Raw genomic sequence first — 26,886 nt, 5'->3', positions numbered from 1 at the left:
CATGTTACTATCAAACGCACATGAAAACAGAGAAAGTAACCTAACAGCATTCACTTACATTCAATTGCAATAAGCATCTGAATTAGTGTCTAATGATTAGTGTCTAACAGAGCTAGCAGCTAAATTCTAGCTACATACTGTAGATCATGCTCTAACAAATTCATTACTTACAGAGAAAATGTTACAAACTCATTTTTGTTTTTCATTTTTGTTTTTCTGCAAAATATAAACGTTTTTGGATTTGGTGCACTTACTAGATACCCAAAAAATCCACTGGGTTGACCAATCAGATATCAGGGGTGTCCAGTGTCACTGTCCAGTGTCACCCCGGAGACCCCTCTGTCTCCGCTAATGACACTCACACACAACACACACACACACACACACACACACACACACACCATTTCCTCTGCTCCACGTTGTTTGAAACAGAATCTGTTCCCTCAGACCTATGATGTGCTGAGTTGCCGTCCCTGCAGGGTTCTGAATCCTATCTCCTCCACGCTGCTCAGATTCGTCAGCCTCAGCATGCACCTCAGCTTCTTACGGAACTCCTTGGAGGCAAAGTAGTAGATGAAGGGATCAACACAGCTGTTGAGGCAGCTGAGAGACAGAGAAAGCTTGTAGGCCGTATAGATGGAGCGCTTGTAGAATATGCGGCTGACGGTGTGAGCCAGCAGGAGGATGTTGTTGGGGGCGAAGCAGACAGTGAAGACCAGGAGGACGGCGACCACCAGGCGGATGGCCTTGTCCTTCTGCTGCGTCTTGGAGTCATCCTGGGCGAGCTTTCGGATGACGCTGATGTAGCAGAATGCGGTAATACAGAAGGGGAGGAGGAAGAGCAGGAAGATCAGGGTGAACATGAAGGCCACCCAGGCCATCAATGATGGGAGCATGTCCTTTTTTAGAACGTCAAAGCAGGTGGTGATGCCAAGCTCCGGGACATGGAACGTCAGGTCAGTCGTCATCAGAGGAGACAAAGTTGACAGAACCAAGGCCCACATGAGGATGCAGCCTGTCACAGCAAAGAACTTCTTCCCCCGGGTCTGGCGAAACCACATGGGTCGAACAACACCCAGGTAGCGGTCCACGCTGATGGCCATCATGGTCAGGATGGAGCAGTACATGTTAGTAAAGAACACCAGCGTCAGGAACCTGGGGAACATATAGGAAACACAGTTACACATGGACGAGCCCTGTTGAGACCGCAGGGGGTTTCAATCCCTTTCTCAGAAATGTCATACAATGAGTCTTTCCTGGCTATTTCTGTGCTGTTGTCTCCCTTGTCTGCCTGTCACCCTCTTCTTTTGTCCTGCTTAAAGTCGCACTGAAACGGACGTTTGAGATCATCTAACTTCCCTAGTTTGACGTATTTCCGACACAACAAGGTATGGGGGTGGGACATATTTTTAGAGGAATTTGATTGGAACATTGACAAGTGGACGGGTTTTAAGAACTTTAGACAAATTCGATAGAAGGATAGCGTTGATTGACGGGTGGATGTCGTGAGATTATTGGCCTAAAATCGAAGGTACCTGTCATCATTGCACGTGACTTACCGTTTTCCAGGAAGTAAGAAATTATATACTTTGATATAAGATTACAACAAAAGTAGAATTTTGTACATTTTTTGGCATACATCGTTGAATAGGTGAACACTATGACCAATTATGTGAAGCAAAATGGGACAGAATGCTTTTTTCATTTCAGTGCGACTTTAAATGACTACTTGAGGGAGTTCTACCTGCACATCCCAGATCCCAGAGTCCAGTTGTAGCCTTGGAGCTGGTAAGAGACCTGGAAGGGCAAGGCGGCACCCAGGGCCAGGTCCGTCAGCGTCAGGTTGATCATGAAGATGATGGAGGGAGTCTTTGGAGAGGTCCGGAAGAGGAGGAGCCACATTGAGAGACCGTTTCCTATCAGGTTGACGGCGGTGACAATGATGTAGATGACTGAGATGATACTGCTGGCTACCGTGTTCTGGAACAGGGACAGTGTGGCGTTGTCCAGTCTGGTGGCGTTGGAACTCCAAGGCATGATGATGGTGGGGGGGTGACCTCTCACTGGTTACCTGGATTCAGACTGACTGACGGACAAACACCGACAGACAGAATTAAGAGATATTTACAAAATGTGTGTATCTTCTCATAAAAAATGGTGCCAATACCAATACACTCATATCATATTGTAAAAGGAATGGGAAAACCATATCACACATGATGACTGATAATGTGATGAAGTGATGACTGATAATGTGATGGGTGTATTTTCCCACTTGTAAGAAACAAAGGTTTGATTCTTCCATGGTTCTAATGCATGCTTTCATCACACGCAGGCTGGACTACTGCAATGCTCTACAGTCTGGCCTACCAAAGAAAGCAACATCTAAATTACAAATGATACAGAGTGCTGCAGCACAAGTCCTCACTAAGACTAGACGGAGGGCACACATCACACCAGTCTTACAATCACTACACTGGTTACTTGGCATTCTAGAATAGACTTCAAAATACTTTCATTTGTCTATAAATCTCTCCACAGTCACGCACCTGAATACATTTCAGACATGCTTGTCAGGTACATGCCGAACAGACCACTCAGGTCCTCAGGTACTGAACTCCTAACAGTTCCAAAAGCCAGGACCAAGAAACACGGAGAGGCAGCTTTCAGTTTCTACAGTATGCCCCCAACCTCTGAAACACCTTGCCAGAGTACCTAAGAAGGGCTGAAACAATGGAAATCTTTAAGCGAGATCTCAAGACGTACCTTTTCAGCCTAGCCTACAATCACTAGCCAGGACCTAGAGACACAGAAAGGCAGCCTCCAGCCTGCTTGTGAATCCTCTGTATACATTGGTGTATATCTTGTTATGCACTGTGTGTATATTTAGATGTGTATACAGATGCTGCTTGCCCTGCAACTGGCACGTTCTGTTTTAATATCTGTGTTGGTTTTATGTCTCTGCGTGCTACTAACCCTTTTCTGCCTCCCCTCTCCCTAGTGCTTCTCTATCCCTCCTACCTTCTAACCAGGTCCAGTGGATGCCCTGAGTCCGATAGATACCCCAGTGTCTGCTGTGGATGTCCAGTACAGCCACTAACCCTGTCCTCCTCCCTCCTCCCTAGTGTCTCTCCCTCTTATACAGTACCTCTAAACAGGTCATGTGGACTCCCCCTGTCTCCTGCAGGGCCCCCCACCTCTGCTTTGCGACATTCTCTATGAGCCTGTTCTGCTAAGTGCTTACTGTGCTTTGTTATATGATTCACTTAAATATCATATTAGACACTACAGGGATAGTTAACACATAATGGCCTACCATGTAGGCAACTTCTCTGTAACAATTTGTGCACTCTACTGTTAGTCTACTGTATGTCTCTCTTATGAAATATTTAGCCCATGTTTACTGCTGTTCTTAGCCAATAGACACAAATTTTCCAGGAGCTTGCTCGATCTTCTCGTTGAGAGGGGTCAGGGAATAATTTTTACAGCTCACTTCTCTGGCCCCCGGGTGAAACTGTTTTTTTTGCTTCCCTCTGGAATATGTAGGGGTGGGACCCATGCCCGCCCCCCCATTGCTCCCTGTAAAGCGCATTGTGTTGCCCTGTGTATGAAATGCTCTATACAAATAAAGTTTGATTTGATTTGGTGAATGTATACCGTATGATCAGCATCATTACAGGCCATTTCCCTCAAGTTCCCTCAACTTCCACAGAACTTTTAAATGACGCTGGTCGTTACAAATCATACAGTAAACTACCTGATTTCAGTGATGTTCCTCAAGGTTCACTGATTTAGTAAGAGATGGCAATTACTGTGACTGATATATTGTGTAAATAATGACATCACTTCCTTGCAGTTTCTCTGTTGCAATGAACTGTTTTGTCTTTTCTTTACTGCGGTAATTGAGCTGTCGATTGCGACCACAGTGAGAAGCTGAAGGGTGGAGCAGGCACACAGGAAAGTGTACGTTGGTGGTGAGGTGTGGTACTCTCTCTGAAAACTGCCAGCGCGTCTGTTATGAAAAAACTATACCAACTGTCTGTTATGATTATGAACAACTATACTGGAAGTTACCAACTGTTCCACCCATCGTGTTGCGGATCTTATCTATTCTACATCTTATCTATTACATTAACTTAAATGTTCTTGTCGACAACACTGCTCTTGGTGCAATATTAGCTATATTAACCCTCCTATTGTGTTCGGTCAAGTCAGACCAATTTACAACTTAAAATCAATCATAAATATTGTGTTTTCGATTTGATTGCCTCAAGGCCTTATGATATCCTCCACACTAGGCATTTGAACATATAAAATTGCTGACCAACCACTTGCATTGAATTTTGAGGTTTTATTCAACTTTATAACATCAAGGTTGTTCCCGAACTTCCCGGTCAAAACTGACCGCCATAGGAAATGAATGAGTAACACAAAAATGCCCCCCCACCCAGTTCATTCCCAGTTCAGCTCCTGAGTAGGCTAGAGGCACACATTTTTCACCCGTGGTGCAGGTGGGTCACCTGGAGAGCGGTACACTGTCCTCGACCGGCTCTGACCTGAGGGGGAGGAGTCTTGCCACCACGCCACTATGCACGCCACGGACCACACCACGGGCCGCACAACACAGTCCTTGAGTGGGCTAGAGACACATGGTCTTCACCCGTGGGTGCATGGAGATTGCCCAGAGGTCACTGTACTGTTCCTGACCGGCTGTTACCCACGGGGGCGGAGTCTCGCTACCACGCCACTATCCACGCCACAGACACCACAAGCTACACGATTTGACAAAAAACATAAGACGAGATTATGTTCATCCATCAGATGGAAAACACGCCCCCCCCACATACACACACACACACATATTCCTACACGTGAACCACACATTTCAGACTGAATTTGTTTTACAATAAATGTTCATTTTGGAATACATTTTCAGCGTCTCCTTTCTATAGTCACTGCAGTTATTCATGTTAACCACTAGTCTGAGACAGTGTTTATAGGTTAAAAAGGGGTTATAGTTAAGTAGGATGATGCTGTAGAGAAGCTTTCTCTTCTATTATCTATAAGAGTAGAGAAATAATTGGTGCATAACCATAGAGAGAGAGAGAGAGAGAGAGAAGAGTGGTAAATAGACGTGTTGTCTGAGAGGCTTGCCGATGATGCGGATGGAACGCTGACCCATGAATTAGTGGGGGAAGATCTGGGCGCAACATTCTGCGGGTCGTAGGTCACGGGGATCATGTCTTGGGTCGTAGGCCACGGGGATCATGTCTTGGGTCGTAGGTCACGGGGATCATGTCTTGGGTCGTAGGTCACGGGGATCATGTCTTGGGTCGTAGGTCACGGGTATCATGTCTTGGGTCGTAGGTCACGGGGATCATGTCTTGGGTCGTAGGCCACGGGGATCATGTCTTGCTAGGATCCGTTGGACGTGTGCAACAAATCCTAGCGAAAATGCACCCCCGGGCGTTCAAAACTCCACGCCACAATTGTTCTCGCTTGGAGAACTTTGCCCTTAAAGTTGAATTTGATTGATTGATGTATAGCCATATTTTGTCTTAGATTGACCCACTGACCTACCTGAGCATGTAGAATGGTAACATGCCATGTGTATCATATCAGATGCCTTCACTATGCATTTTTATCCATTATTAGTACATTCCTCACCCCCCCAATATACATTTATATATATATATATACATATTTATCTTAAATGGATCCCCAGACTGTCCTGGGTGCATAGCTATGTCACATGCCATGTTTCTGACATGATATTCAGTCAGTATGACATTTTTCATGATTGGACATTCCTTGACCCAATCCACATTGAAACCTCTCCAGAGAAGTCATATTATTTCATATTCTCATCAGATTTTGCACAGAATATGTTGTAATATTGAAGAACTGATCCAATGTGTTGTTTGGCAGATATATACAGAGTTTCAGGGTTCAACAGGCCTTCTTATTTGAATAATAAACGGAAATAAAATATTCAATTTATACTGTGTACATAGTCATATTTGATAATATCTATGTTAATTATTTAATCAGATTTAACATCTCACAGGTCTTCAGCTTTCACCAGATACCAGATTTACCAAATCTGACCTCTTAGTTTAAAAGATAAAGCAGTTAAAACAGACCGGCCACATTTGGCCACGAACAACTTGGAAAGGGGCGCAAACAGGAACACAGAAACAGGAACACAATAGGAGGGTTAACCTTCTACCAATCTAGAATGCACTTCCTCATTTTACTGCTCATGTGGAATAAGAATATACTTTCACTAACACATAACGGGTAAATGGCCACAAACCAAACATTAATGTGATAATCTCTGATGCACTTGGTTATAAAACCACTCACCTCTTTCTAGACACAATACACAATTTACTTCGAGCAAGGCTACAATATGAACAAGCAAGTGCACTGCAGTTGCACAATCAATCTCCACACATGCACACATGAAAAGAACTAAGCTTTATGCTAACCCAACCCTAACCCCAAAATAAAAACAAGATCATATGGCGTGTTCGTATGGCGTGCCTGCTGTTGAATCCCTCATCAACCAACCTTCAATATCAGCATTGATTATATCTAAACAACCATTGTTGACTATACAGTAGGCATGTACTCCTCAATGCAATGATGAACAAAGACAATCTTAAAATTATTTTGTCATTTTGATATCGAATCAAGAATCTGTAACAGTAAAAAAATAAAAATAAAAAGAAAGAATCATTGACAATTATTATGAAGTGCAAATGAGAGTCAGTTGTATACTCACCTCTAGATCAGGCTGAAGTGAGAGTGTGTGATAGATGGAGAGAGAGAGGCAGTTGTGGTTGATGGCATCAGTACCGCGGTTTCCGGGAAGCAGGCTTTGGGCGCATGCTACATTGGAGGGGAAATGTGTCATCTCACACCTAGTTCTGCCATGCTATTGGCCTCAAATGTCTTTAATCTGGCGGGATGGCTAATCTGATTTCTGATTTCCGTTTGAGAGGATACTGGGAATCAGGTGTGTTCCAGCTTTGACTTAATCTTTAGGGTACTGTTAGAGCTTGAGAGAGGAGCAGCACATCCCTGAAGCCTGGGCCTGCAGCATGGCTCACCACGTGCACCTGACCATAGGAGAGAACACACAGACCACACGTGAATGAAGAAATAACACTGCCACGCGCTTCTACAGTACGTTCAAGAAAACGCTCTCTGTGAATACTGTATATGGAATAGGAAGCACTAGACCAGGGGTGCCAAATTTGGCCCGCAGTGTAATTATATTTGGCCCGCGAGGCAATACCAAATGACTACTAGAGCTGGCCCGCCAGTATTATACAGCGCATTCACCGCTAATACTACAAACCCACAATGCTCTGCTGTTGTTTTGGCGGGTCAATCAAGACAGGACCCAGAAACGCCCTCTCTTCTGTGACAGTAGTCATAGCAATCTCATACTACAACTGTAACCATGTTACCCCTTCTTAAAAATGGCGAAAAGAAAGGCAGAAAACAGAAGCTTTAGGTTATGTAACGTCTCACTGTGATAGAGACACCTGTGTTGACCTAGCCGGCCGCTGTGTTTTCTCTGTTCCTGTTCATTCAATCCTGTCTGCCTTCTTGCCGGCCTGTCTGCCTGCCTGTCTGCCTGGCTGTCTGTCTGCATGCCGGCTGTCTGTCTCTCTGCCTAGCTGTAGGACAGTCAGGGTTTTACAAGCTTCTCTACTGAGCAGATGGAGCACCAACACTTGTGTCTGAGGGCGTATTCACATATGTTAGTGCACACCATTGATGCGCACCAAAAGCGAAAGTGATAAGTGTATATAGTAATATGTGTGTCAGAATGTGACTCATACCTAAATTAAAAAGAAAGAAACAGCTCGCGCCCTGCTAGGCTCCAGTTTCACTAATTTATTGATGGTGAAAATGTCAGTAATGTCGTCATCAGACTGATACTTGAAGAGTGTCGACTCGAGTGACGAAGAGCATGGTGCTCGAAACATCACTCTGATACTTTCAGGAGCAATACATTGGAATTCCCTCTCGCCATCACCATTCTTGATGGACACTGTCTGGAACCCATCACGCACCAAACTCACCCTGACCATCTCGGGAAATCATGTGGAGGAGATCCGGTTCTTCATGATCAAGACTCCTCAAGGCCCTCTCACTCTTGGGATGACCTTGGCTGGAACTCCATGTCCCCCACGTCAGCTATGGTCCTGGCCATATTCTCAGCTGGAGCACAGTCTGTTATGAACCATGTCTCCACACAGCCCAGTCTCCCTCTCTCGCTGAACGGCCAGTTCCTGCATTCCCCAAACTGTCCACCGTACCATTGGTCTACCATGACCTGGGAGAGGCCTTTAGCAAAGAGCTTAATCTCCCTACGCACTGGCCCTTCGACTGTGCTATCGAGCTCCATCCTGCTGCCCTCCTGGTCAGCCGCCTCTACCATCTCTCTCCTCAAGAAGGCAGCCATGGACAAATACAACATCGAGTGTCTGGCCGAAGGGCTCATCAGACCTTCTTCCTCCCCGGTGGTAGCTGGGTTTTTCTTTGTTGAGAAGAAGGTTGGGTCCCTCCAGCCGTGCATCGACTTTGGGCAACTCAATGACATCACGGTCAAGAACAAGTACCCTCTCCCCCTCGTGGATTCCAACTTCGCACCCCTTCAGGGTGCCACCATTATCATAAAGTTGGATCTCCGGAAGGCGTACCACCTTGTCCGGATCCGTGAGGGGAATGAGTGGAAGACAGCATTCAAGACACCTCTTGGCTACTATGAGTACCGAGTCATGCCATTTGGACACACCAACGCCCCCACAGTGTTCCAGGCCCTGATGAACGATGTTCTGCATGATATGTTGGATATCTCCATGGTGCTCTACCTCGACCACATTCTGGTGTTCTCCAGGAGCACTAAGGAACACATACAGCATGTCTGCCTCGTCATCCAGCATCTGCCACTTCATTAAGGAAGTGTACCTTCCACGCTCCCTTCGTGGAGTTCCTGGGACTCATCATGGAGGGTGGACGGACTCGGCCTGACCCAGATCCAGACTGTCGTCGAGTGGACCAAGCCCACAAACCGCAAGCAACTGCAGAGCTTCCTGGGGTTTGCCCATTTCTATAGGCACTTCAGGGACTACAGCCAGGTACTGTAGCTGCTCCCCTCTCCTCTCTTACCTCCTCTCTGCGCCCTTTCTCCTGGACATCTGCAGCCAGCGTTGCCTTCACTGACCTCACTTCACTTGACCTCCGCGCCGGTCCTGCTCCATCCTGACCCCTCAAGGTCCTTCGTCGTGGAGGTGGACACCTCCGATATAGGGGTCAGTGGAGTCCTCTCGTTGGGTGGGTCGCCAGGAGGCTACCGTTGGGTAGGGATGTAACGATTACCGGTACAGTATAAGGATAAACCGCGATAACATTTGATTGAATTTATCACAATAAAAGTATCACTAAAACCGTGTGTGATTTCCACGCTTTGAAATACTCTGTGTAAATACTGTACAGCATCAACCAAAGTTAGCAACAGTCTCCTAGAAACATTATTTTAATGTTTATGCAAACAAAAAGTGCATAGTGCTGCTAATGTTCTTTGTGGTTTTATATATACAACTTGGTGAAATGATTTCAGTGTGTGTATCAGTAGTTTTAGAAAAGTTTCAGCACATTTTATAATAACGCGATAATACTCATAACCGTGATAATTTTGACCACTATAATCGTGATATTACATTTTCATACCGTTACATCTCTACCGTTGGGTGGGGGGTCCTGTTACGGCTCCGGCTTCCTTGCCTCCACCATTCACCGGAATCTCCAAGCGTAATGCACGGAGCTCTGTGCACTGTTCCAATCAAAGGGTTTAGCTTTACCGAATAAGTTACTTAGTGAGTTAAGTGATTTAACTTCACAGAATAATTTCCATCTCCTGCCACCAGGACTGGGGCACTTTCCCGCTCCCCATCACCAGAATCCAATCCAGATATTCCTAGCACCTCTGCACGTGAAGGTGTTTAGGACTGACTGGTGAATGCGCTTATGGCCTGGCTCTCCACATCTGTTTCCAATCTTCTCATCTTCCTACAAGAACCTGGTCATCTCATCAAGTTATTGCCAGATCCCATTGTAGTGGTGTAGGACATGACACAGTCTACTGACCGTTCTACTGACCACAAAACAGTTCTGTGATATTGTGGGACACTCTGCCTCAGGTTGGAATGCAGTTCTTGATAAAGAGACCCTCTCATACCCTGTTGCTCCGCCATCCCCCGTGACAGGCCAGGCCAACAATACACATCCACAGACACTCACAGTGGAACAAAGGAACCTCCATTCCTGCTTTGTTTCTTTAATAAAGATGAAACTGCTCCATCTTCCCCCATGTGATGCAAACACCATGTGAATAAGCCCGGTGAACCATGTTATGGTGTGATGCACTATATTTGTAATGCAACTGTACTGTGTGTTATGTGTTACTGCGGCCTGCCGACACCCACCGGTCACACCTCATCTCTTTGATCTTAAAACGGGATCAGACAGGAAGTTCTCTTTCTCGTGATTTCCTCTTGTTTTTCACACTCTCGTGCAGCTCTCTCTTGTTTTCACACTCTTGTGTGCTCTCAACTCTCCAGTAACTAAGTTTGTGCCGGTTGCTAAGATCAGCCTGTATCCACACTGGACTGTCACCTAAGATCTCTGAGTCGACACAGGGGCTTAGGAAAATACTCTTCAAAGATCCACCTCTGGCGAGAGCAGAGGTTTTGAATGAGATATTTGCAACTTGTGAACTCTGAAACTGAACTTTGAACTCCACGAACCTCAACTCCGCGCAGCAACGCTATACCATCACTTTTTCAACGGGAGCGCAGGCGCGTTGCTCCTTTCATCAAACCGAGCGACCATCAGTCACGTGCCTCCTCCATGCTTCGAGCCAGACAACACCGCCCGGACAACGCGCGATCACACACCGCTACTAAAGTATTACCCAACAGTCGCCTATGATTGTGGTGTGAGATGCCAAAGTGCTGTTTAAGCTTAGAAGATTTAGGATAGGCTGTGATAATCTCTGACATCATTCTTTTCATTTCTGCTGTTTTCATATTGCCACATGTGTTTTTCCATCTAATAATGAATTGTGTTATAATATTATCTTGATAATTGATTAGTATAACTTCAATAGATATTTTTAATTTTTGATCATGTCCTAGCGTCATTCCATTATCTTAGGTCAGTTGATTGAGTCAAGAACTCCGCCTACAGAATGAGATTGATGAATAAATTAGACTATTGATAAAGGTTATCTGTTTCTCTGTACATAACAGAGTGGTGCCCCATACGAGTTTGATTTAACGCCTTAAATCCATTTTCCTTCATATTTGTGATAACCGTGGTATAATCATAATTATACTGGTCATAGTCAGAGCTATAACCCCAGAACACGCTACACATGATATTCCTGTGGCAAGTACTACTCAGTTTAGGCCCTATAGAATTGCTGTCCGTATTCTATAGTATACTATTCTAGTCTTTTTGTTCCGTTCACTCATCCAGATTTTGCTCACTCCATTCTCCCTCACACAGGGTGCAGAGCAGGGGAAGTGGTTTGGTGCACTCCAGGCTCTCCCTCCGCGCACCCCAGTCCAAACCCTGTGTCTCTAGCGCCGCCACACAAGTTTTGTTTTAATTCATGTATTCGCCTGGTGATTCGGATCACATTCGGATGTGAAGAACAGTCACAAAGACAAACTAGAAATGGTGCTCAGAGAGTATAGACCTCCGCCCTGAATGCATTTCGTGGCTCTGTGCATGCCAAAATCGAATGGGTTCTAAATTGGCCGAAGATACTTACTGTACACCACTCCACCGAGTTTTATGAAAATCGGTCTGATAGTTTTTGCGTAATCCTGTTAAATAATGAACCAACGAACCAACACGCGCCACTGAAAACATTACCTCTCGCCCTGCGCTGTCGCTGCGGCTGAGGTAATTAAACACGGATGCTGAAACTACAGTGAATAGAGAATACAATGAAGCCCATCTGACGTCACTGCTGCCCGCACCGGCAGCCTCTGGCCCTGCTCCGGAGAGGGTCCGTTTTGGGCCTGGTGCAGTAAACTGGTAAGGAAAAACAAATCAGTGTGGCACGGTTTGACCCGGCCCAAAAGGGCCAATGGAAAAGGCCTACTGGAGACATCATCTAGGTCAACGTTACAGACTGGGTCAGCGTTAAACACTGGAGACATGGTCTAGGTAAATGTTACAGACTGGGTCTATGTTACAGACTGGGAGACATAGCCTGGGTCAATGTTACAGACTGGTGACATAGCCTGGGTCAATGTTACAGACTGGTGACATAGCCTGGGTCAATGTTACAGACTGGGAGACATAGCCTGGGTCAATGTTACAGACTGGAGACATAGCCTGGGTCAATGTTACAGACTGGTGACATAGCCTGGGTCAATGTTACAGACTGGGAGACATAGCCTGGGTCAATGTTACAGACTGGTGACATAGCCTGGGTCAATGTTACAGACTGGTGACATAGCCTGGGTCAATGTTACAGACTGGTGACATAGCCTGGGTCAATGTTACAGACTGGTGACATAGCCTGGGTCAATGTTACAGACTGGGAGACATAGCCTGGGTCAATGTTACAGACTGGTGACATAGCCTGGGTCAATGTTACAGACTGGTGACATAGCCTGGGTCAATGTTACAGACTGGTGACATAGCCTGGGTCAATGTTACAGACTGGTGACATAGCCTGGGTCAATGTTACAGACTGGGAGACATAGCCTGGGTCAATGTTACAGACTGGTGACATAGCCTGGGTCAATGTTACAGACTGGTGACATAGCCTGGGTCAATGTTACAGACTGGGAGACATAGCCTGGGTCAATGTCACAGACTGGTGACATAGCCTGGGTCAATGTTACAGACTGGTGACATAGCCTGGGTCAATGTTACAGACTGGTGACATAGCCTGGGTCAATGTTACAGACTGGTGACATAGCCTGGGTCAATGTTACAGACTTGTGACATAGCCTGGGTCAATGTTACAGACTGGTGACATAGCCTGGGTCAATGTTACAGACTGGTGACATAGCCTGGGTCAATGTTACAGACTGGTGACATAGCCTGGGTCAATGTTACAGACTGGTGACATAGCCTGGGTCAATGTTACAGACTGGGAGACATAGCCTGGGTCAATGTTACAGACTGGTGACATAGCCTGGGTCAATGTTACAGACTGGTGACATAGCCTGGGTCAATGTTACAGACTGGGAGACATAGCCTGGGTCAATGTTACAGACTGGTGACATAGCCTGGGTCAATGTTACAGACTGGTGACATAGCCTGGGTCAATGTTACAGACTGGTGACATAGCCTGGGTCAATGTTACAGACTGGTGACATAGCCTGGGTCAATGTTACAGACTGGTGACATAGCCTGGGTCAATGTTACAGACTGGTGACATAGCCTGGGTCAATGTTACAGACTGGTGACATAGCCTGGGTCAATGTTACAGACTGGTGACATAGCCTGGGTCAATGTTACAGACTGGTGACAGCCTGGGTTGGAGCTTCAGTTCAGCAGTTACTGGATGTACTTGCCCTGGCGGATATATTACTTTTCAGTTTCTTTTGGGTGAAGTAAATATAGCATGTTTTGTTTTTCTCAAGATCATTCACGAGATCCTCTAGGGGTGTGCGTATGGCCATTAACTTCCTCTTCACACAGTAGTAGTTCTGCTTTTATCTCATCCTGGAATACAGATGGTAAGCTTGAGACTGACCCCACATTACCTCAGGTTGAGGTATCATCTGTGTTACAATACTAATTGTCATCATATACCATTAGTTTGACATGAGTCTCAAGGGGTGTAGTGGTGACTTAATACGTGAGTAGTCTATACTGTAGCAGAAATGTTAGTTTTTAGTATTTGTGCTGGACAAAGATGTGGGTATACTGTGGGTCCATGGATAAAGATGTGGGTATACTCTGTATACCTCCGTATACCCTCCACTACACTATTATAGTCCAAGGATGGTGAAGGAAGCAGATATTTCACTAAAATGTTACAGCTTTTAGATTTAATTTTTCAAATTAATATCATGATAACACAAACAATACAGGATTAAAATAAGAATGTGACTGTCGTGTGCAAAAATATCTAAGGCATGTTACACAGACATGACTAAGTTATTATCTTATAATTATCTTATACAGTACAGCAGTTCAGGCATCAGATGAGTAGGACAGTGCATGTGGTAGACAACAGTGTAGAAAATTAAAAGACTTTCCACATAGTTAAAGTTTAGGAATTCAGCAATATAAGCCATGTTATAAGGTTATTTATGATCATATACAATAGCCGATATCAAACTTTCATCAAATGGTGCACTCTTGAGATAATATATAGATAGCCCGTCGCCGCTAACAGTCAATGGATCCATACTGTAGGTGCATAGACAAAATCCCTCAAAAACACCATAAACTCATGTTTTCAAAGACAGGAAACTCATTGAGAGGTCACTGGTGTCCGTTGATGTTCTGACAAAAAAAATTGCCACAAAGTATGCTTCCAATCGGGTTTTATTTATCATTTAGCATAGAGCTATTTTCACTTGCAGTACATACGTTAATAAACTTCCGCTTGAACTTTGGGAGGTCTTGACTGAGTTTGGAGGCTACCGTAGAAGAAGAAGGGCCGCTTCTGGGTCACAGGTCTACACAACAATAACAACAACCACAACAACAACAAGTCAAGAAGCCTAGGATTGCTTTGCAGCTGGTATTTCATTGATAGTGTTAGGTAGAAGTGTTTGTTGATCAAAACAAATATGGGACGCGGATAAATCTAAAGATATCTGGCTTTGTTGTCAATGCAAATCAATGGATAAATATGATCAATAAAACCCTATCGGAAGCATACTTTGTGGTGATTTTTTTGTGAGAACATCAATGGACACCAGTGACCACTTGGTGAGTTTCCTGTCTTTGAAAACGAGAGTTTATGGTGTTTATGAAGGATTTTGTCAATGCACCTATAGATCCATTGAGTGTGTTAGTGGCGACGGGCTATATCTCAAGAGAGCACCGTTTGACTAAACTTTGATATTGGCCTTTGTACTTTATATGATCGTAAATAACCTTATAACATGGCTTATAATGCTAAATTCCAAACCTGTCCTTTAATCTCAGAATATCTCTAGTAACCATGTTCAGTAACCAAGTTCTGTACTTTCATCTGGTTCACATGTGGGGCACTGCTCATAGAAATAGACTAATCGCTTGCATCATCCAACATCAACTGCTGCTTTGTCTATTCTATGACATCTAGGTGTTAAAAAAAAGTCTGAAATCACATTTTAACAAAGGTACAACTGGAAAAAACGCAACACACTCTTTCCTCTGACACTCTTTCAGTCCCCTAGCCCCCGCTCTTAATCACACATGCACATACACACTCTCTCACACTCTCTCTCTCTCACTCACACACACACACACACACACACACACACACACACACACACACACACACACACACACACACACACACACACACACACACACACTGGATTTACTGTATTTCATCTAACTGATTAAAACGATTCTACATTGTACATCCAACCCTGCAAATATGTTTTAAACTATTAAAAAATTAAATAAAACTCTTGCATTATATAGTTTCTTTTATGATAAAATCTAAATAGACTTTCTTTAAAAACATCCCAGTCTAATGGACTCTCTAAAAAGGCTTAGAAATCTGCTCACTGAGAGTGCTGAGCCTTCTCAAGTGGTGGACAGTCAGTAAACTGAAGGTCCACTTCTCTGAACAGCTATGCTCCCCATCTCAGTGTGGTCTATACAAAAGAGCTAAACGCTTCTGTGAAGCATCACAAAAGAAGTTTCCTCTTGTGGCCAAACTGGAAACATAATCGGTAAAGTTATAGTTGTGCTATCAATATCCTGGGATGATTCCATCTAATCTACTGTAGATATGCTTCCCAGAGAGGTTTCTGGTAATTTGGGGATTATTCCAATGTAGCATATTACTAATCCATCCTGACGTTTCTGAGAATGTTCCTCCGATGACAATTCAATTACTGTAAAACTTCAAACTGTAAGAAGACATTCCACAAACACAGATTTATAACATGAAGAGGGCATTTGAACTTTTCACTCTTGATGCTAGTCTGGCATACAAGCTAACAAGGACATGGAGCATCAGTGGAGCATTGAGGTCAGGTGAACAGCTATTCATCCCCACTCTTCTCTGACCCTGTCCCCACGGTAACAACCTCGTAGCAGGGCTCGGGGGCGTGGCTGGCAGGGAGGCAGTCGTAACCTTTGCCCCCGGAGCTCATGCGTTTGCGGTTGCGGTTGCCTGGTTGGTACAGCTGCATGGCCGGGCGGTCCTGAAGGGAAATCAGAGGGCAGAGACATGGGAGAGGAGCAGCACACACTGTCGTCAACAACAACAACGACAACAGCAAACTCTAACCAGGAGGGTTAAGTCCCCTAACTTTGACAAGATGGAGGAAAATGTAAACCTTGTAAGATGTGGTGCAATAGGTGGGGCTAAAGCCTTAAGAATATATATTTTGTGAGAGATAAGGACTCTTGCTGTCTACAGTACCTGGGATTGTGATGTTGTGATGCTGACCTATGACAGATCCACAGCCTCTTCCATGAAATGAATACAAGCTTCTGTCTGTATCGCTATCTAATGCTGCTAACCCACCCCTCGTAAAGAGACTAAAGCCCAATTTATGCTTCATCGCTCGACACTTTTAAAACCGTCGCTCGACACTTTTGAAGTCATGGGCGACACTTTTTGTGGGAAAAAAGTGTCGCCAAGGGCTGTCGCGCACCAACGTTTTTTTCTAATGTCGCTGACTCTGTCACAAATTGTCGCTCAAGTGTGATTGGATAGCTAGATAGAAGGCTTGTGCGTTGCCATGGCCTTGTTTTAGTTTTGTCTGTCATTTGACGTTTGGCTGTCAAGGAGTAGAGGAACGGCTCTATGAGCTTGTGAGGAGAAATCCCCATCTATACAATTCATCCCTGCCCCTTCACAGAGATGCCCAAGTACTGCGGAAAAAATGAAAACAAAACACAATGAAAACCGCCCTCTGAATAATCTCTTTACCGCAGATTAAACTCTTTTCCTCAGAAAGTCGCTTCTCTCAGAATGACAACAAACGCGCAACAAAATGAATAGCTGATTGTTACCATAGAGATGTTGCCCGAAGCATAAATGCTACATGTCGAGCGACACTTTTCAAGAAGCATAAATTAGGCTTAAGTGGTGCTATGTTTCCCCATAAAGAAACATAAACAGGCTAACTGGTGCTACAGTAGCCCCCTCCCTATGCAGAAAGGGTAACTAGAGAGGATATCTGTTGCTTGGCTAGATGGTGTAGATATGCCACTGTACAGTATGTGTACCATAGCTGGCTGGTCTTGGGAGGCTAGTTTGTGTAGAGAAGCTATGCTGGCCTAGTCTAGCTGGTGTAGAGGTATGTGGGTCTAGTCTAGCTGGTGTAGAGAGGTATGTGGGTCTAGTCTAGTTGGTGTAGAGAGGTGTGTAGGCCTAGTCTAGCTGGTGTAGGTATGTAGGCCTAGTCTAGCTGGGGTAGAGAGGTATGTAGGCCTAGTCTAGCTGGTGTAGGTATGTAGGCCTAGTCTAGCTGGGGAAGAGAGGTATGTAGGCCTAGTCTAGCTGGCGTAGAGAGGTATGTAGGCCTAGTCTAGCTGGTGTAGAGAGGTATGTGGGTCTAGTCTAGTTGGTGTAGAGAGGTGTGTAGGCCTAGTCTAGCTGGTGTAGGTATGTAGGCCTAGTCTAGCTGGTGTAGAGAGGCATGTAGGCCTAGTCTAGCTGGTGTAGGTATGTAGGCCTAGTCTAGCTGGTGTAGAGAGGTATGTAGGCCTAGTCTAGCTGGTGTAGGTATGTAGGCCTAGTCTAGCTGGGGAAGAGAGGTATGTAGGCCTAGTCTAGCTGGTGTAGAGAGGTATGTAGGCCTAGTCTAGCTGGCGTAGAGAGGTATGTAGGCCTAGTCTAGCTGGTGTAGAGAGGTATGTAGGCCTAGTGTAGCTGGTGTAGAGAGGTATGTAGGCCTAGTCTAGCTGGTGTAGAGAGGCTATGTAGGCCTAGTCTAGCTGGTGTAGAGAGGTATGTAGGCCTAGTCTAGCTGGTGTAGAGAGGTATGTAGGCCTAGTCTATCTGGTGTAGAGAGGTATGTAGGCCTAGTCTAGCTGGTGTAGAGAGGCTATGTAGGCCTAGTCTAGCTGGTGTAGAGAGGCATGTAGGCCTAGTCTAGCTGGTGTAGGTATGTAGGCCTAGTCTAGCTGGTGTAGAGGTATGTAGGCCTAGTCTAGCTGGTGTAGAGAGGTATGTAGGCCTAGTCTAGCTTGTGTAGATAGGTATGTAGGCCTAGTCTAGCTGGTGTAGAGAGGCATGTAGGCCTAGTCTAGCTGGTGTAGGTATGTAGGCCTAGTCTAGCTGGTGTAGGTATGTAGGCCTAGTCTAGCTGGTGTAGATAGGTATGTAGGCCTAGTCTAGCTGGTGTAGAGAGGCATGTAGGCCTAGTATAGCTGGTGTAGGTATGTAGGCCTAGTCTAGCTGGTGTAGAGAGGTATGTAGGCCTAGTCTAGCTGGTGTAGAGAGGTATGTAGGCCTAGTCTAGCTGGTGTAGGTATGTAGGCCTAGTCTAGCTGGTGTAGAGAGGTATGTAGGCCTAGTCTAGCTGGTGTAGAGAGGCATGTAGGCCTTGTCTAGCTGGTGTAGAGAGGTAAGTAGGCCTAGTCTAGCTGGTGTAGAGAGGTATGTAGGCCTAGTCTAGCTGGTGTAGGTATGTAGGCCTAGTCTAGCTGGTGTAGAGAGGTATGTAGGCCTAGTCTAGCTGGTGTAGAGAGGCATGTAGGCCTAGTCTAGCTGGTGTAGAGAGGTATGTAGGCCTAGTCTAGCTGGTGTAGAGAGGTATGTAGGCCTAGTCTAGCTGGTGTAGAGAGGTATGTAGGCCTAGTCTAGCTGGTGTAGAGAGGTATGTAGGCCTAGTCTAGCTGGTGTAGAGGTATGTAGTACTAGTCTAGCTGGTGTAGAGAGGCATGTAGGCCTAGTCTAGCTGGTGTAGAGAGGTATGTAGGCCTAGTCTAGCTGGTGTAGAGAGGTATGTAGGCCTAGTCTAGCTGGTGTAGAGAGGTATGTAGGCCTAGTCTAGCTGGTGTAGAGAGGCTATGTAGGCCTAGTCTAGCTGGTGTAGAGAGGTATGTAGGCCTAGTCTAGCTGGTGTAGATAGGTATGTAGGCCTAGTCTAGCTGGTGTAGAGAGGCATGTAGGCCTAGTCTAGCTGGTGTAGGTATGTAGGCCTAGTCTAGCTGGTGTAGAGAGGTATGTAGGCCTAGTCTAGCTGGTGTAGAGAGGCTATGTGTACCTTGGCTGGCAGAGAGCCTCCTATCTGGTGTGTTCCCTCTGACTGGGCGGTCCCTCTGTCCTGATGCACTATCACAGACTGGGAGACATGGCCTGGGTCAATGTTACAGCCTGAGAGACAGCAGTTACTGAATGTATTTGCACTGGCAGATATAGTATTATCTATATGTGTGTATGTCCAAGTATTACAAACTATGGATGTATACAGTGTATATGAAATACTCAAGACAGATAAATCTATACTGTTTGTTGATTCAGTACACATAAAACAGATTGTATCTCATGCACAGTTGGTGGTTTGCTGCCAGATGCTAATGCCAGTAAGTAACATAGAGAAGATATTACATGTTTTGACCTCAGCTTTATCGTTGGATGGAGCTACAGGTTCAACGAATGTGGTTGGGCTATTAGGCCCACACACTTGACTAGTAGGTGATAGACATTACAAGAACACACAGAACATCTAGCCCCCCCCCCCTTCTCTCTTGCTCACCTTCTCGCTCACCTTGTTCCGGATTCTCTCCTTCCTGCCACCCAGTTCCTCCCTGTCCTCTTTGCCCCCCTTGTCCCCCCCCTCAGGGCAGTAGTAACCATGGTGATGCCCCTCTTTCTTAGCCCGGTCCTGGCAGTAACCTTTGCCCCACTTGGTCTCTTCTTTGCGGCGCATGAACTTGTCAAACTCATAGTGGTGGCGCTGGCGTTTCCTCTCCTCGTCTCTTCCTCTGTGGTCCTTCTGTCTACGGCAGTGGTCCCTCTGCTCCTTATCGCTCTCTTGCTGACCCCTAGTGGACAAAGCAGTTCATTGCAGAAATCAACATAGTGCATATTATGGGAATTGACAGTATCAAAAACAAAGTCACATTGAAAGACAGTAGGTTATGTTCCATATTGGTTGAGAACAGTCTAACCAGTGAGCCACACATACATCAATTCTCCATAGTTGTTTACATTGAGCTTTGCCCCGCCCTGAAAGGCTCTTTACATGGCAGAAGCAGAGTAACAGTCAGGCTAAGCTCCATAAAATGGAACACCTTACTTGTCCTTAGGTTCCTTTGCCTTTGCGTGTCCGCTGGGTTTGTCCCACTTGCCCCTGTCTGTCTCCCCGCTGTCCCCTTTGTCCTTCAGTCGGTCTGAGTCCACATCTTCGTCCCTGTCACTCTTCTTCAGGAGCTGAGAGCAGAACCAACCCAACTGATGAGGCAGTGACATCATGTGTAACGACATAACCACTGACCAGCAGTCACAACTTCTAAGCATTGAGATTCCACAGCGGCTTGGACGCCACACACACACACACACACACACACACACACACACACACACACACACACACACACACACACACACACACACACACACACACACACACACACACGCACTGCTCTAAACAACAGTATTTCTGAATGCGCCACCAGAGGCTCTGGCTGGGATTTAAAGGACATAAATATATAATGCATATAAAGCAACCACCTTGATCTTTATCTCCTTCTCAGACAGTTTCTTCTGCTTTTCAGCCTCCTTGCGTTTGCGTCTCTCCTCCTCCCTCCTCTTCCTCTTCTCCTCCTCCCGCTGGCGTTTCTTCTCCAGCTCTCTGCGTCTCCTCTCCTCCCTCTTCTCCTCTCTTATCCTCTGCGAGGAAGAGTTGAAACAGAGCAAGTCACTAGGACTCCGTACTAAGAGAGCATCGCTGCTTCTCACTGGTCACCATGGCACTCTCCTGCTGTTCTAACCTGCTTTTCAAGCTTCTTGTTCTTGATGTACTCCAGAAGTGGGGTTGTTCTTTTGGCTGAAACACAAAGTGTCATAAGACAACCATCAATATTTGGCTAAAAGCTTGTTGATTCATCTGAATACAAACAATGTGATATTAAACGTAATAAATATATGTCTTGGCTTCTATTTCTTCTATACCTTACCTATAGCTCCCTGTTTTAGCCTCCATATATCCTAGTTCCCTGGTCTTGGCCTCTATCTCTCCTAGTTCCCTGGTCTTGGCCTCTATCTCTCCTAGTTCCCTAGTCTTAGCCTCCATCTCTCCTAGTTCCCTGGTCTTGGCCTCTATCTCTCCTAGTTCCCTAGTCTTAGCCTCCATCTCTCCTAGTTCCCTGGTCTTGGCCTCTATCTCTCCTAGGTTCTTGGTCTTGGCCTCTCTCTCTCCTAGTTCCTTAGTCTTAGCCTCTATCTCTCCTAGTTCCCTGGTCTTGGCCTCTATCTCTCCTAGTTCCCTGTTCTTGGCCTCTATATTTCCTATACCATACCTATGAGTTCCCTGGTCTTGGCCTCTATCTCCCCCAGCAGGGTCTCGGGGTTGGCCAAGGACTTCTCCTCATCACAGGAGTAGCTCTCCAGGAAGCGGCGGTACTCAGGGTCTGAGGACAGACAGACAGAACAGGAAGCTGGTTATCATGTTCACACATACATTCTGTCTGCACACCTGGATTCCCAGCACTGAGTTGATGAGTTCAAGGAGAAATTGAACCATAAAGACCATATCGGCTGAACAATGATAAGCAGCTGCTCTGCTGCTAGTCTACCTGTGCTCTACCTTACTGGCTGGTGATCTGCTACTTACAGATATAGTCATAATATCAGCCACGCTGGTTATATACTGTATGAACACTGTTAGGATTCATGGTATCATCACACATATCTGGAGAGTATCTAAACAGAGAACAGTCTGGTACCTTCTTCAATGCTCCCTGCTTTGGCATCTTTCTTTTTCAGCTTCTTCTTGGAGATCTTCTGGAAGGGGGCGAACTCTACCACGGCCGGGTACTCCTGGCCTGGGAGAGACGGATTACCGGCAACTGATTACTGACTGACCAAACAGGTTACCATGGTATCATAGGACTGGAGAGGATCGCTAGAATCCTCCTCCTGGTCTATCATCAAACACAGTTGAGCTGGAACACACGCGTACACACGCAAAGATTCATACTCTATTAATCTTGCACCCAATTGATGTTACAATCACTGGTCACTTCCTGTACATGAGAACCACTTCCATAGAACAATACCCTGAGCTTCATTAAACAAAGTATACACAATATCCTGTCCTATTCTAAGCAGTCTTTCACTATGTACCATTTCAATTTCAAATATCTTTACCGACTGCCTAGTATATGAGCATGATATACCACATTATACGCGATGCAGATGAATGTTGTTTTTTTTTCATATGAAAGTAAAGTGATGTGTATGAAAACTTTACCTTTACTGTCAATGAAAATGTAGCCATCAAATCGGTCCCTAAAGAGCAGGATATCTTCAGGGTTTTTGAAGTTGATGTAGGCCCTCGAAAACAGATGTGGGTAAAGGCTACAAGGACATGACAGGGGCATATCAACATAAGGCAGGGCTTCCCAGTCTATCACAAAGTGTCAAGAGACGATAATTCAATATGATATCAATACCTAGTACTTCTTTTTAATTCTGTATCGTTGGACTAAATTGCACTACCTACTGAAGGTTTCATGCTTAACAAACGTCTGTATTCTAGGCCCTATGTCCTCTCCATATTTACCTTTGGTCGGCTGGGAAGAACTCGAAGTAGTCGTAGGACGGAAGGGGACTGAGCTGTTCCTCCAGCTGGGTCTTGGACAGGTTGGGTGGAAGTCGTCGGATAACCACCTGCATACAACAACGACAGATCTAACTACCCTAACATTACAACAATTTAGTTGGGCCGAGGAAAGCATCAAGCGGCGAGGGAGCGCACGGTATGTAAACACATATCCACATATTCTTCACTCAGTTTTACAATGTGCTGCTCCTAAAGTGCCTTGCATTTCACAGTTTACTTGCACTTAACTACAGCTTGCTGGGAAGCTATTAGCTTATTGCTATATTCCCCATTGAGCTCTATCGGTCAAGCATCTTCGACGGAATTCCTTCGTCCAACATTAGCTTACAAAGCTAGCTAGCAAGGCTATCGTGTGGACTAACGTTTGTTACATAGCCAATAACTTAAACGTTTAACGAACTGGGCGAAAAATTACACAATAATGTGTTCCATGTAGGCTAGGCCCTACGAAGCGCATCTATTAGGATCATGTATGTGATAGGATGCATCATGCGGTGTCGCTGTCCGTGGTGCTGAAACGATCCCGTCTGGCAACAGCCTCCATATCTGCTCACAACACGACGAGAACGACGCAGCGAGAATCATCAAAACATCATCCGCTTACCTTAGTGAACACCTCTTTCTTCTCCTCCTTTTGCTTGGAGTTGACCGAGACACCGTCCTGTTCCCGGGGAATATCTCTGAATTGTATCTCCACGACGCTTTTTTCCCTACCTCCGGTCGTTTGGTCCTTTTCAGACCTCATTTCTATCCATCTCTCTCCCTCCTGAGTCACTGACCGCTCGCGAGAGTTGGGACGTAATATCGCGAAAAATGTTGCTCTATGCATAGCAGTCAAGAGTGAGGTGAACGTTAATATTAAACGTCCTACTAACAATAACAACAATAAAAGACTAATAGTATTGATTTGTAAACCACTTTATGCAAGTAGCACAAAATGTTCAAAACAGAATAATGTAAGAATCACTATAAGATTTATACAAATATATAACAAACAATAATAGTAGACAGAGAAAGTGTATACTGTACATATGCATACATTCAGAATATAGTAATACATTCATTGCAAAGCAATATAGAACAGTTGATTCTCGATTTGAAACTATTTGCTGAGGTTGCATCCCTAATGAAAACTCCACAATTTGAGTGCACTAAATGAGTGTATAGGCCTAAGGCGATCAGACCAGTCTCACAGTGACTCACATCAGTCTTACAACTCTAACAACCAAAGTCAATTAATGTCAATGGCATATAAAACCCGCTCATTACAAAAAATAATCATCGTAACCCAACCATCGGTCAACACAAGCTCATAACAGCTACAGGGCAGGTTTCAACCCAATGAATTTCAAATAAAGACTAACAGAAGATCTCTACTGAGAGCCGACCAATGTAAAAGTGTGTTCTGAAAAGAAAATGACATCCATTTAGTAAAACCAATTTCAAAACTCTGTCCAACCAAGTCCAGTTTGCCGGCTCTTTAACCGTCTGTTTCTTGCACCGAGCCCTAATGGGCTCATCTTCTGTCACAGACGGTCTCGCTGCTGTCCGAGTCGCTGCCGTCGTCCATCGGGCTGGAGCTGGGCTGGACGGCGCCGGCCCGGGGCGGGCGGAGAGGGCTCGCTGTGGCGGCGGAGCTGAACACGCTCAACGCTCCGGGACTGGAGGGATGGCTCAATGAGCGGCCGAGGCTGTCACGGCACGGGACTGCACAGAGAACGCAGGAACTTATTGACACACTTTAGGCAAGGCCAGCTTATTTGTAGAGCACATTCCAGCAACAAGGCAATTCAAAGTGCTTTACATGAGACATTAAAAACATCAAGACAAAGTGCAACACATAAAAGGTCATATAAAACGAAATGCAAAAAATGACACTTTTCTTTATCACATAGTGAAACCTTCACTTTCTACTCACTTACGTACAATGTCCTTCTGTATAGTTGTTCGCTGGCTTTTCACCAGTGCCCCAAACATCCTTTCTAAGCAAAGGACCACATCAGCTGTCAGTGGCCTACTAGACGCACCTTGCACCAAAAATGCAACTTCTCCATTTCCAACATACATTTCCTTCTTTATCTTCCTCCATCAAGTCTTTCTACTAACATTCTATTGTACTTTGAAGAACATTTAAACCAAATTAACCAATATAAACCACCAATTACTCTTCTGGGGAAACTGTCCCTACGCTGTGGAACTTTCCATACATCGAGTTCAAATCCTAGTGTGTGTGATCACTCACCGCTGAGGAAGGTCTGTTTGCCGCTGCTGGTCTCCACGCAGAGCTGTGGCGAGGGTCTCTCTGGGGTGGACACGGAGCTCTTCAGGCTGGGGACGAAGGTGGAGCAGGTGTCCAGGTCCCCACACACCCGGTCCTGCGTGTAGGTCGCCACTGACTTAGACGGAGTGCAGCCCATCTCCTCTGGTGCTGCTGCCTCTGCTCTCCATCAGGGACTGGAGACTGGCGAGGAGGGGAGAGAGACTCAGAGAGAGAGAGAGAGAGAGAGAGGGAGAGAGAGAGGGAGAGAGACTCAGAGAGAGAGAGAGAGAGAGACTGGGGAAAGAAGAGACGGAGAGAAGGGAGACCCGGAGAGGTTGGGAGAGACGGGCAGATGGTAGAGAATAGATTAACTGTGGACGGGAAACAGAGCAGAGAGAGACAGAGCTGGTTGCCAGGGGTGAGACAGAGCAGTGTGATTTGTTGTTAGGGAGAGAGGAGTTGCCCGTTTTCTTTTGAAGGGGCTCAGGGATGAAATATTGACTGCCCCCTCCTCAGGGGTGACCTTTACAGGAAGAGTCAGGGTATGTACAGTATGCAGACTGTTGCCTAAATACAGAAATACAGATTTCCCCGTGAAATACTGCGATGGTGGAATGCCGCGGGATGGATCATTTCTAGCTACTCCCAACGGTAGGTGGACTAGGTAGTGTTGTCTATATAGGTGGACTAGGCACTGTGTTGTCTATATAAGTGGACTAGGCACTGTGTCGTCTAGATAGACGAACTAGAAACTGTGTTTAGACAGGTGGACTAGGGACTGTTTAGACAGGTGGACTAGGGACTGTGTTGTCTAGATGGATGGACTGTGCACGCTCTCTGGATAGGTGGAATAGGGTTAGGGTTAGTGCGTTTGCTCTCTGGATAGGTGGACTAGGGTTAGGGTTAGTGCGTTTGCTCTCTGGATAGGTGGACTAGGGTTAGGGTTAGTGTGTTTGCTCTCTGGATAGGTGGATAGGGTTAGGGTTGGTGTGTTTGCTCTCTGGATAGGTGGACTAGGGTTAGGGTTAGTGTGTTTGCTCTCTGGATAGGTGGACTCGGGTTAGGGTTAGATGGATAGGTGGCTTCACACACCTCTGCAAGAGAAGGGCTGAAATAATAAGCTCTGAATCCCAGCAGCTCTGGAGTGGCTGCAGGACAAACACACTCATGTGTATACAGCACGCGTGTGCGTCTGCGCGCGCGCGCACATACACACACACACACACACACAAGGGCACTTCAACCAGTACAGAGCTTTAGAGAAGAGGGGGAAAGTTGCCATGAGACCAAATATGGGAACTGAGGTTGAGCTGTATCAACACTGATTGTCAACGTCCACCTGATGTTGACCAACTATAAAAAACACCTATATTAAAACAGGGAGGTGCTGACTTCCAGTAAATCAACGTTTCTAACGCTCGCCGCTGTGCTGTTGGCTCCCAGGAGTGTGGAGCTACAACAACATTGACCGTGTGCTGCACATTAGACTGGAGCCAATAGATGAGAGCTGTGAGCCAAAACCTGCCGGTGCCACAATGATTACGCAGAAATCTGAAGATAAAAAGATAGATGTATGGTTTATTGTATGAATTACTG

General features: G+C 45.6%; 2 protein-coding genes across 2 annotated transcripts; both read right to left on the bottom strand.

Annotated features, from left to right (window-relative positions):
* Positions 1–449: 449 nt before the first annotated feature.
* Positions 450–2,037, bottom strand: p2ry8 (P2Y receptor family member 8; the record flags this gene model as incomplete). The annotated part of the gene is made up of 2 exons (XM_084452011.1): positions 450–1,155; positions 1,745–2,037. 2 exons carry the CDS (start codon positions 2,035–2,037, stop codon positions 450–452), a joined length of 999 nt encoding a protein of 332 aa, XP_084308137.1.
* Positions 2,038–14,171: 12,134 nt separating this feature from the next.
* upf3a (UPF3A regulator of nonsense mediated mRNA decay) lies at positions 14,172–23,775 on the bottom strand (the record flags this gene model as incomplete). Its single annotated transcript, XM_084452178.1, has 11 exons — positions 14,172–16,430; positions 19,449–19,526; positions 19,953–20,229; positions 20,484–20,617; positions 20,918–21,076; positions 21,178–21,233; positions 21,706–21,816; positions 22,132–22,230; positions 22,659–22,765; positions 22,971–23,077; positions 23,635–23,775. 11 exons carry the CDS (start codon positions 23,773–23,775, stop codon positions 16,269–16,271), a joined length of 1,431 nt encoding a protein of 476 aa, XP_084308304.1. The 3' UTR covers positions 14,172–16,268.
* Positions 23,776–26,886: the final 3,111 nt, after the last annotated feature.

Source organism: Borostomias antarcticus (genome assembly GCF_949987555.1).
Source record: "Borostomias antarcticus genome assembly, chromosome: 17".
Classification (NCBI taxonomy): Eukaryota; Metazoa; Chordata; class Actinopteri; order Stomiiformes; family Stomiidae; genus Borostomias; species Borostomias antarcticus.
The sequence above is the reverse complement of the archived record's forward strand: the minus strand, read 5'-3'. Positions and strand labels throughout refer to the sequence as shown.